Consider the following 12,330-nt stretch of genomic DNA (forward strand, 5'->3'; position numbering starts at 1 on the left):
TAATGGTCTTAATGAAATAGAACAAGGTAGAATAAAGTCTAATAAACTGTCACAAAGAATAAAGCAGTCTTCAGTGTTACAAAGAATAAAAGTCTTAAATCTTTCCCACAACTATAGCTCTTTGGTTTATTATGAAATGTTTTCAAACTAATCTGAGTATTTTTTTAATATTGACCAAATAAAATTATTTAATTATATTATTTCTGTAAGGTGGTTTTTATATATTAGTTATAAATTGGCTTTATTCATTTTTAATTTTATTTTTATCAGGAAAACATATATGCATTGTTTCAAAATCGTATAGTACCACAAGCGTTATAATGAAAAATACATTCTTGTTAATTATCTCATTTCTTCACATAGTAAGTTTTCTATGTACTTTATACTCATTCTTGGCTAAATACTCTATCAAAGCTCTAAAATGACTCTCAATCTGGTCAACCACATGAGGTCATTGCCATTACATCCTTTTCTTAAAGAAATCCATTGGTGTCCTCCATCCTCTGCCTCAAACTGTTCACTAGGACTGATGCAAGCTCTCATTTTAAAACTTTAATTCACTAGGTCCTGCGATTTCCTTCTTGCCATTCCTATATTGAAGCCTGTCTTTTGCATCCCCATGAATGCTGCTTTCTTTCTTAACTCCCCCTCATTTTGATGGATACCACCAATTATCCATTTGATGGATTCATCAGCTTCCTGAAGATACATGGGATACATTTATTAAGATGTTGCTTATTTAGAAATATTTTTATCCTGCTTCAAAGGTATTTGATAGTTCCTTGAGTAATGAATCATAGGTTGGAAATCCAAGGTTTTAAATCACTTATTCTTAGAATGTTGACATTTTCCTTATATTATCTAGCCTTTGGATGTAGGGAAAAAATTCCTATGTCATTCAAAATTCCAATATTTTCTCTTTGACTCTTCTTTTCCCTCTGAAGACTTTTAGGATCATCTACCACCCCCACCACCACAATCAGTGTTCTAAAATTGCAGTGTGCACATTCAGTGAGAATCCCTTTTCATACATCTTGCTGGAAACGCTTCAGTCTAGAAATTCATGTCCTTCGGTTCAAGGAATTTTCATTTGATGGTTTTATTCATTTTTTTCCTCTGTTCTTTTTTCTTGAACTTAATATGAGTTTCATATTGGACCTTACGGATTGATTACCTAATTTTTCTATCTTTTCTCCCTGATTTTCCATTCCTTCATTGATTTTCTCCTTTCTTGGAGGTTTCCTTAAATTTTCTTCTAACTAGCCATCTGTTGACTTTTGTCTTTTAATTTATTTTGAGAGAGAGAGAGAGAGAGAGCGTGCACGAGCAAGCAGGGGAGGGGCAGGGAGAGAGGGAGAGAGAGAATCCCAAGCAGACTCCATGCTGTCAGCACAGAGCCTGGTGCAGGGCTCAAACTCAGCAACTGTGAGATCATGACCTGAGCTGAAACCAAGATTTGGACACATAACCAACTGATCCACCCAAGTACCCCATCTGTTGAATATTTTAGTTATCATAAATTTTATTTTAAAGAGCCATTTCTTATTCTGTTTCTTTTTCTGTAGTAGCTTATTCTTATTTAATATATATTATATCTTAGTTCAGTGTAGTAAATATGTATCTTACAAGATTTTCTTCTGCTATCTGCATTATCTGTGTTCTCTCTACATTCCTTTTGTTCTGTTTGCCCATCTGTCTTTCTTCAAATGCTTGGTGATCCTTTCTATCCATTGATATTTAATAGTAAGACACCAAAGTATTTGAGCAGCACATATACTAAAAATTGGAATACAGAGAAAATTAGGATGGCCCACATGCAGATCTGTGAAGCATTCCATATCTTTAAACACCAAACTCATAAATAAAGAACAGACTGGTGTTTGCCGGGGAGGGGGTAGGGGATGGAATGGGAGATGATGGTCAAAAGATAAAAATTTCCAGTTATAAAAGAAATAAATCATAGGATGTAATGTACAACATGGTGATTATTGATAATAATACTGTATTGTATATTTGAAAGTTGCTAAGAGAATAGATCTTAAAAGTTTTCATAAGAAAAAATTATAGCTGTATGTGGTGATATATATTAACTAAATTTACTACAGTGAACATTTTGCAATGTAAAAAAATACCAAATCATTATGTTGTATACTTGAAACTAATACAGAGTTGTATATCAAATATGTTTCAGTTAAAAATAAATAAAGAGTAAGACCCCAGAAAGCAGATAGGAAGCTAAGTGTGTATAGGTGGGTTGGGATCTGCCAGACTTTATTATGTTTAGTCAGTAAGCTGGCTTTTTCCTTAGGCAGTCCCCATAGATGAGAATCTTTCTTGAGCCAGTTTTCCCAGGGTAGGATTCATTAATCTTCTGCTGTGGGCTGAGTAGAAATGCACAAGCGTGAGTGTATTCCAAAGTTGAAGAAGGAGTCTGGAAGTAATGATGTTCAGTATTCAAACTTTCACTCAATACCCTGGGTTTTGGTATGTCTTCTGATCCCCAACTTTAGTTGAAATGACTGCCCCCTGCTGTGTAGTTATAGATACATAGATCTGTGGGTTGGATCTGTACCATTTAAGTGGAAGTTTCTATTTGGCAGTATAGTATATTTACTAGGAACACTGGCTCTGGACCTAGACTAAGTTCAAACTCCAGCTTCACCAGTAACTAGATAAATAACCCTGGGCATGTTGATTACTCTCTGTACTTCTGTTTCTTCATCTATAAGATAATTGTAATGATATAACCTATCTCCTATCTTTTATGTACTATAACTTTATATCCTATCTCATAAGTTAATGATATAACCTATCTCACAGCATTGTTGAAGATATTGAGGATTATGTTTTCTTTAACATAAAGTACATAGCACAAAGAATGTTATTACAAGTTTTTGCTATTATCCTTGTTGTTACCATTATTACAAACATGGAATTGGACCCAATTTTAGCAAGTTGACAGGATTCTTGCAAGATTTGTCTATAGAGCATGTAGAAGCGCTTTTATTAGAGTAAGAATAGTAGTAATACACCTTTTATGTTATAAAATTGTGAAAACCTATATATTTTGAAACTGATTATCTGAATCTGCTTTACTGTAATTCCACTTGACTCCTAACACCAGTCTGACTTTACAGAGCCAAGTGGTTGCTGGGGCTGCTAGACTGTTGAATGCATGTGAATCTTTTGTTTGCAAGGCTTTTTCTGACATGAGTGTTAGTGAAGCCTGGAAGTGAGCGTCAGAGAGACTTGTCTGAGGATTGGAATGCACACAGTCCTAAACAAAGCTTGCTTTTAAGAGATGAAGTTGGCATATGCCTTTCATGAGTTACTTGCTCTGCTTGACCCTGAGGATGCCATGGTAAAGCAAATGGCTCAACTAATAATGCTAGTAAAGTGCCATGTGCCCTATACCTCTTTGGGAGAGATAGGCACTGCTTCATCTTCTACCACCAATGCTTTAACTAAAGTGAAATAGAATGGGGGCGCCTGGGTGGCTCAGTTGGTTGGGTGACCAACTTCAGCTCAGGTCATGATCTCGCAGTTTGTGAGTTCGAGCCCTGTGTCGGGCTCTGTGCTGACAGCTCGGAGCCTGGAACCTGCTTCAGATTCTACCTTTCTCTACCCTTCTCCTGCTCACACTCTGTGTCTCTCTGTCTTTCAATAATAAATAAACATTAAAAAAAATTTTTAAGTGAAATAGAATGAATAATGTCATATATATAAATCATCACATTAAAATATGAGAGGACTGAATTCCATTAAAAGGCAGAGACTTGGAAATTTTGATTAAAAAGTAAGGCCCAGTAATATGTTATATTAGAAAATACCTAAAACAAAGGATAAATGAATTAGAACAAAGATTTCAAGGAAAGAAAGATGATTTATTTTAAATTTAAAATAAAGGTTTTAGCGGCGCCTGGGTAGCTCAGTAGGTTAAGCGTCCAACTCTTGACTTAGGCTCAGGTTATGATCTCACAGTTGTGAAATCGAGCCCCACATTGGGCTCCACACTAGGTGTGGAGCCTGCTTCAGATTCTGTCTCTCTCCCTCTCTCTCTCTGTCATAAATAAATATAAAAAAGTAAAGGTTTTAGTGGAGCATATTATCAACTATAAACAAAAAAGAAAGGAGGAGTGAGTCTATTATACTAGGTATGGTTTCATGGTAAAAAGCAGCAAACAGAACAAAGAGAGACTTTATATAATGAAAAATAGCACCATATTGGAAAAGATACATTAATAACCTTATGTATAGTAAGTAATAGGATAGCTAAATATGTGATGCAAAAGCTAGGAAATTTGATGAAAGGGTGACTTGATAAAATATAGTTATGATCATTATTTTGGGCCATCTGCATCTTATCTCCCTTCCATGTTTGGGTAATTCCCCAGATTATAGTTCTTTAAGAGAGAATCAACTAATCCTGTGGTGAAGTTTTAGGCATATTTCTTGCTACAAAGCTTCAAACTTGATTTTCCAGCTCTCCCAGTAAGTCTGTGAACTTACCAATATCTTTTTTAATAAACCTTTTTTCTGTGTAAATTAGAGTTGGCTTCTACTACTGCAGCTAAGAACCCTGACTAAAATGGTAGTAGACCTTATCTCACTTCATTCAGAATGAAGCAGAGGGGCGCCTAAGTGGCTCAGTCCATTAAGTGTTTCACTTTGGCTCAGGTCATGATCTCATGGTCCATGAGTTCGAGCCCTGTGTCAGGCTTTATGCTGATGGCTTGGAGCCTGGAATCTGCTTGAGATTCTGTATCTCCCTGTCTCTCTGTCCCTTCCCCACTTGCATTTTCTCTCTCTCTCTCTCTCTCTCAAAAATAAATACACATTTTAAAAAAAGTTTAAAGAAATGAATGAAGCAGATATACCAAACAACAGCAACAACAATGTATCAGAACCTATTATAAAGTCATAATCAAATTGATATGATTTGGGTATAGAATAGGCCAATAGATCAAGGAGACATGATAATCCATAAGTAAATCATTATATTTGCATATTTTAGTATGTTAAAGGGATAATTTTACTTCATCAGTTACTAATGGTATTCATACAACTGGCCATCATCTGAAAAAAAGTTAAATTGGACTCCTCTCTTACAACACATTCAGAAGTAAACTCCAGATGCATTAAGATTTACTGGTTAAAAATATTAAAGACATAGCAATCTTTTGAGGAAATCTATGAAATTACATTAGCAATGTATTAATGAGGGAGATGATAGTCTTTATTAAAAAATGAATCCTGGAAGCTGAAAGATAAAGCCAAATTTAGCTATATTAAAGTGAACATTTTTAGTGTAGTGAAAATTTCCTAAATAGTCAGTAGGCAGCAACAACCAAAAAAGTAGATTTGGAAAAATATTTGTAGCATACAGAACAACCTGAGCATTTATATTTTAATATTAAAAGAGTTCATATAAAGGAATAAGCAAATAACCCATCAGAAAAAAAAAATTGGCAGAAGATATGAAGAGGAAGTTCAAAGAGGACAATTCACATAGCTAACAAACTAAAAATGTGCTTAAGCTCTCCAGTATTCAGGGAAATAAAAATTAATAGTGAAATGAAGTTCCATCCATCATACCAGGAAAAGAAAGAGTTTTGGGATGTATTGCTTGAGGTGATTTCTGTAAGACATTGAATGAGAAAAGCAAGTGCAGAAAAGGGTGTATATTATGATCTTAATTTTTTTTAATGTTTATTTTGAGAGAGAGAGAGAAAGAGAGCAGAGAAAGAGGGGGAGAGAGAATCCAAGCAGGTTCCATGCTGTCAGCACAGAGACCAACTTGTGGCTTGATCTCACAAACTGTGAGATCATGACCTAAAACGAAATCAGTGCTTAACTGACTGAGCCACCCAGGCACCCTATGATCTTAATTTTTATAACACAAAAAAATTATGTTTAAATACCTATGGACCGATGTATATGTACTTTGCATGCTTATCTATGTGTATACATGCATATATATGTGTATACAATTTTATGAACACAGAGAAAAATATTTAAAGATATACATTAGTAAATTAACATTAAATTGGGTAGAGAGTGGGAAAAGGGAGCCAAGCAAAAAAAGAAAATTTTTAGAAGACAATATAAATAGAAACAACAACTTATTCTTTAAGGATTTGCTTTAAAACATTGTCTTGTGATTATATAACGTAATGTGATACTGTAAAAAGTGTAACATAATTAGAATCAGTATCTAGGCTCATTCTCAGCACTACAGCTCATTAGCCATATGGACTTAATCACATGCTTAATCTCTCTGGGTCTGTTGTTCTTTAAGATGGAAATAATGAAACCTACTTTACAAAACTTTTGTGCAGATCAAATGAGAAAATACTTATGAAAGTAACCAGAATAGTGTTTGTTCTCTACTAGATGCTCACTAAATCTCCTATTTTCCTTCTTCCCTTTAAAGATATTTAACTTTCACAATGTGATTATTGACTTTTAGACTCTGTGTAGCAATGCAAGAAGCCACTCAATTAAGAGCACAAAAAACACATTTGGAAAAACAGACCAGAGAATTACAAGCAAAGTGCAATGAATTAGAAAATGAAAAATATGAAGCTATTGTAAGAGCCAGAAATAGCATGCAGCTCTTAGAAGAAGCCAACCTTCAAAAAAATCAGGTAAGAAAACTAGTAAACATGTTTACAAATAATATAATACTGAAAATTCCTCCATGTGACCTAATAATAAGGAAATCGGTAACTACAGAATAAACATATGAAAATAATATTGCTGTGCTCTGCATTGATAGACATACTGTTTTCTTTGTGGTAAGACTTAACCACAAAATATGATAAAATAGGGATGCCCGGCTGACTCAGTTGGAAGAGCATGAATTTGAACCCCATGTTGGGTGTAGAGATTGCTGAAATGAAATGAAATGAAATGATAAAATTTTTTTAAAAAGATGATAAAATGTCAACCCTCTCTCAAAACTTTTATATCAGACTTTATGTCTCCAATCCTTATGTGAATAATCTTCATCCCCTATAGTCTCATACTTTAAAAAAGCTATTATAGCACTTTACTACAATATACTATATTTTATTCGGTTGCATCAGATCAATCTTACTCATCTTGATTTCCCCTTCATCACCTACATAATTACTCTAATAGAGCAGAAGCTTAATTGACAGGAATTAAATTTAGCTGTAACGATTTATTAACTGGAACCTTCACGCCACTGTTCTTTTTTTAACCCTCTAACAATTGTGATTCCTGTGTATCACATATGATATTTTTTTGTTTTATCACTTCCATATAAATGGTGTATAGTTTATAGAAGTCACCAGGTGGATGGATTTGGTTTTGATGTTGTTGCCTCCTTTATGTAGAGATCATTAAATCATTACTTCATTCAACCAACATTTATTGAATACCTAACATTTGCATAATACTCTACTGGGAAATATGGGGAGTACACAGGAAATACTTTATTTATATTTCCTCTTAACATGATAGAGGTTTTCCAAGAAGGCTATTAAAACAAAACCAGTGAGGGGCGCCTGGGTGGCGCAGTCGGTTAAGCGTCCGACTTCAGCCAGGTCACGATCTCGAGGTCCGGGAGTTCGAGCCCCGCGTCAGGCTCTGGGCTGATGGCTCGGAGCCTGGAGCCTGCTTCTGATTCTGTGTCTCCCTCTCTCTCTGCCCCTCCCCCGTTCATGCTCTGTCTCTCTCTGTCCCAAAAGTAAATAAACGTTGAAAAAAAAAAAACAAAACAAAACCAGTGATATAAATCATATATTAAGAAGGTAATAAATAAAAAAGAAATAATATCCTTATTTAAACTGGGAATGCAAAATGCTTGTCATGCCTTTCTGCTAATAATCCCATCTGTGATTTGCATACTGTCTCTTAGGATGGTTGAAAGGCACAACATACACATAATATTCTTGGGAAGTGCTCTTAACTCTAAGTTAGCTAGAACAGTTAAGAGCAGGACAAAATTACTTATCTTTCCCCTCTGAAGCCTAGTCATATGAACATTGTTAACATCGGGTCACTAAAGATGAACATTTTTTGTAAACAACAATGGACAGAGAAGTAGTGACAATACTCATTGCCTATCCCTCAAATCTTCTCACTCAGGTCCAAAGTCAACAGACCCTTAAAGAGACTGGTTATGGCTGCATATTAAGCTCCCTCCTGACTCATTGTTTAATTGTTAGAGGAATCCCACCTTCAGTTTAAGCAACCCTCAGTTGCTTATTCCAAAGCCAGGGGTTCTCTCAACTGATCACAAAAACAGACATGGAACACAGCGTGTTATAGTTCTCTTATGATGCTTCTCTATTTCCTCATTGTCTTATTCTCCCACACAAAGTGGTTACATCATAACAGCTGTTACTGCATTATTTACAATAACCAGGATATGGAAGCAATCCAAGTGCCCATCCATGTATGAATGGATAAAGAAGATTTGGTGTTGTGAGAATAGCTAAAATCAACAACTCAGGCAACAACAGATGTTGGTGAGGATGCAGAGAAAGGGGAACACTTTTTTACTGTTGGTGGGAATGCAAATTGGTACAGCTACTCAGGAAAGCAGTATGGAGGTTCCTCAAAAAATTCAAAATAGAACTATCCTACAACCCGGCAATTGCATTATTAAGTATATATCCAAAGGATACAAAAATGCTGATTTGAAGGGACACATGCACCCCAATGTTTATAGCAGTGCTATCAATAATTTATAGCAGTGCTATCAATAATAGCCAAATTATGAAAAGAGCCCAAATGTCCGTCAACTGATGAATGGATAAGGAAGAGGTGGTATATATATACAACGGAGTATTACTTGGCAATCAAAAGGAATGAAATCCATTTGCAATGACATGGATGGAACTAGAGTGTATTATACTAAGTGAAATAAGTCAGTCAAAGACAGATAGGATATGATTTCACTCATGTGGTATTTAAGAAACAAAACAGATGAACATAGGAGAAGGGAAAGAAAAATAAGATTAAAACAGGGAGGCAAATCATAAGAAACTCTTTAATACAGAAAAACAGGGTGCTGGAGGGTTGTTGGGTGGGGGATGGGCTGCATGGGTGATGGGCCATTAAGGAGGGCACTTGTTGGGATGAGCACTGAGTGTTATATGAAAGTGATGAATCACTAAATTCTGAAACCACTACTACACTATATGTTAACTAACTTGAATTTAAATTAAAAAAAGAATGGATGGGCTGTATATATATACAATGGAACATTAATCAGCCATAAAAAGAACAAATTCTTACCATTTGTAACAACATGGATGGATCTAGAAGGTATAATACTAGTGAAATAAGTCAGAGGAAAGACAATACCATATGATTTCACTCATGTGGAATTTAAAAAACAAAATGATCAAAAAAAGAAACAGACTCTTAAATATGGAGAACAAACTGGTGGTTGAGAGAGGGCAGGTGGGTAGGGAGATGGAGCAAATAGGTAAAGGGGATTAAAAGTACACTTAATGGTGAACACTGAGTAATGTATAGAACTGTTGAATCATTCTATCGTGCACCTGAAGCTAATATAACACCTTATTGTTAATTCTACCTAAAAAAAAAAAAAAACAACAACAACAAAAAACCAGCTGTACCTCTTACTAGCTTACCTATTTAAACAGTAGGAAATTTATTAAACAATTGAAAAAAAACAGGTGGGAATGTGTATAGAATCTTTGGAAAATAGTACGGTCAAAACACAGGGCCACTTATTATATGATGATAAAAAAAAAAAAAAGATTCAATCATGCCTAGAATTGGAGCACTTCCAGGCTCAGAAAGATATTTGGTCTAGAGGTATAAATTTGGGAGTTATCAGCATATAAATGATATTTAAAACCATGATACTGAATTAAACCATAAAAGGATAGATGGAAATGAAGGATTAAGGACTTAAGTCTTGGGTAATCAATTTTTTTTTTTATTTCAGTATAGTTAACATACAGTGTGATATTAGTTTCAGGTGTGCAACATAGTGATCCAGCAATTCCAGATATTACCAGTGCTCATCGCAAGTGTGCTTCTTAATCCCTATAGCCTATTTCACCCATCCCTCCACCCATCTCCCCTCTGATGGATAGTGCAATTTTTAAAGAGGTTTAGAAGAAGAGGAAGAAACAGCAATGCAGACTGAAAAGGAGTGATCAGTGAGTTAGGAGGAAAACCCATACTGTGGTGTTCTAAAAGCTGAATAAAGAAAATAAAACAAAGAGAGTAATCAGTTATCTCAAGTGCTGCTGACAGATCAAATAAGATAGTTACTCAAAATTGACTCACAGGTTATTAATATGGAGACAATGGATGGTTGAAAGCCTGATTGGAGTTGGTGTAAGAAAAAGTATTGGAGATGAGCAAGTGCAGAATTTAGAGTTTTACTCCAGAGAGAAGCAGAGAAATGGGAGTGTGACTGACAACAGAACTAGGATTATAAGAATATTTTTTAATTGGGAGATGAAAATGATTGGATAGATAGAAACATCAAGGAATGAGGTGACAAGGGACATAATTTGAATAATATCAAATAATGGAAAGAAGGGGAAGTCCAAGAGATTTTTTTCCAAGACTTTTAATACCTAGACTTGATGACTTATTTTGTATAGGGAGTAAAGGAAAAGGAAAATTGAAAAATAACTCTAAGATTTCTAGGGGTTAGAAGAGTGATGGCCCTGGCCGAAATAAATACCAGAGGAAAATAATAAATTTTTAGGATAAAGCCAGGTGAGAAGGTGAGGGAAAATAACAGATTAGGCAAGATTCCAAGTGGAGATGTCCCAGAAGTTCAGCATAAGATGTTTGCTTTCCACAAAGTGATTATTGGATAGATTTTTAACCATTTATTATGTTACCTTTATTAATAATGATGTGATCTATAATGACATCAAGTGATTATTTTTTTGAAGGCTCTACTTGAGGAGAAGCAAAAAGAAGAAGATATAGAGAAAATGAAAGAAACAGTGTCTCGGCTTGTGCAAGATGTTACCCTAAGAACCAAGAAGGAAGTAAGGAGTTTTTAAACTTCAAAATTATTTAAAATTCAAAAGTTTACAGAATTTCACAACTTACAACTAAATATTACCTAAGTTTTTGCCTGATGGACATAACTAATTAATTATCAGCTAATTGCATCAATTGTGCTAAATTTCAAATAAAAATTATCTCAGGAAAGCAGTCCCTACCATTTTAGCTAGTATGGGCCTGGGTGGGAGTAGAAGAATTTGGAGAGGGGGGCGGCAGTTAGGCTAGGAATATAGTGAAGATTAACACACCTGAAGTGTAAAATTAAAAGGAAGCCTCAGAAAGAAACTTAGAATGCATAAGAAGTTAAGAGGAAAAAAACCTGTTGGCTTGCAGTATCTTAGAGCAGCTTAAGACTGGAGAAATCTGGTGTGACCTCTTATTTTACTGGTAAAGAAACTGAAGCTTCCAAGAGATTATTGACTCCCTCAAAGTTACATACTAATTAAAGCCAGAACTTACACCTGTACCTTCTCCTGCTGTACTAAGCCCAGCATTATTTTGATCACATAATGCTGGCACTTATGCAATTTGTGAATTATGTTGTTATTTTCAAGTCTGTTATCAAGACTAAATCTGATATTTTTGTGTTAAAATAATGAGTTGTTTGTTGGTTTGAATTGTAAGGCTTATGGAAGTTGAAATTGTCTGAGCAATGTAGGTTTACGTTCATATGAAGAGACAAGGACGACCTATATCTAGTTGCCTTTTCTCTGGTATGGATATGGATCGGTTCATAAGTGGGGTGGTAAAGTTTGAAAGTATAACATGAATTGTGGAGGAAGAAACCACAAAAACCCATTTTAAAAATGAAAGAAAAAACCATTTTTAAAACCAAAATACTTAGGTTGCTTAGGGTTCCGCCTCTATGAAGTAGCAGAACTAGATGTAAATACAAGTCTGTTGATTCTTGAGCTCTACCCTCAATCACTGTGAATAATTGTTTCCCATTAATTGTGTATTTTTTTATTTTTAGAAACTTTCAAACCCATAAAAAGGTTAAACGTTGTTCAGTGAACACTTATTTACCCTTTAGCCAGATAATTCTTAATGTCTTGCCACACGCACTCCATCTGTCTTTATATACATACGCACTCTTTTTGCCAGCCATTTGGACATGGACTGCAGACATCATGACACTTCACTCCTAAATATCTTGGCATTTTTTTCTCTTTGAGAAAGGACATTTTACTACACAATCATACTGCTATTACCATACCTTAAAAAAAAATCAGTATTATTTTTAATCTACACTCATATTTTCCTAAAATATCCTTTACAGCTTTTTTTGGT

At 34.9% G+C, this 12,330-nt stretch overlaps 1 protein-coding gene across 3 annotated transcripts in view; it reads left to right on the forward strand.

The window, feature by feature from the left end:
- The window catches only part of SCLT1 (sodium channel and clathrin linker 1), a 220,950-nt gene that overhangs the window by 115,871 nt on the left and 92,749 nt on the right, over positions 1–12,330 (forward strand). For all 3 annotated transcript variants that reach the window (XR_006709835.1, XM_045467740.1, XM_045467749.1), the window contains 2 exons: positions 6,470–6,647; positions 10,923–11,021. Coding sequence is in view for 2 of the 3 variants with exons in the window: in XM_045467740.1 (XP_045323696.1) it covers positions 6,470–6,647; positions 10,923–11,021 (277 nt within the window). In the remaining variant the exon portion in view is untranslated. The remainder of the gene's footprint in view (positions 1–6,469; positions 6,648–10,922; positions 11,022–12,330) is intronic.

Source organism: Leopardus geoffroyi, chromosome B1 (assembly GCF_018350155.1).
Source record: "Leopardus geoffroyi isolate Oge1 chromosome B1, O.geoffroyi_Oge1_pat1.0, whole genome shotgun sequence".
In the NCBI taxonomy this organism is placed as follows: domain Eukaryota; kingdom Metazoa; phylum Chordata; class Mammalia; order Carnivora; family Felidae; genus Leopardus; species Leopardus geoffroyi.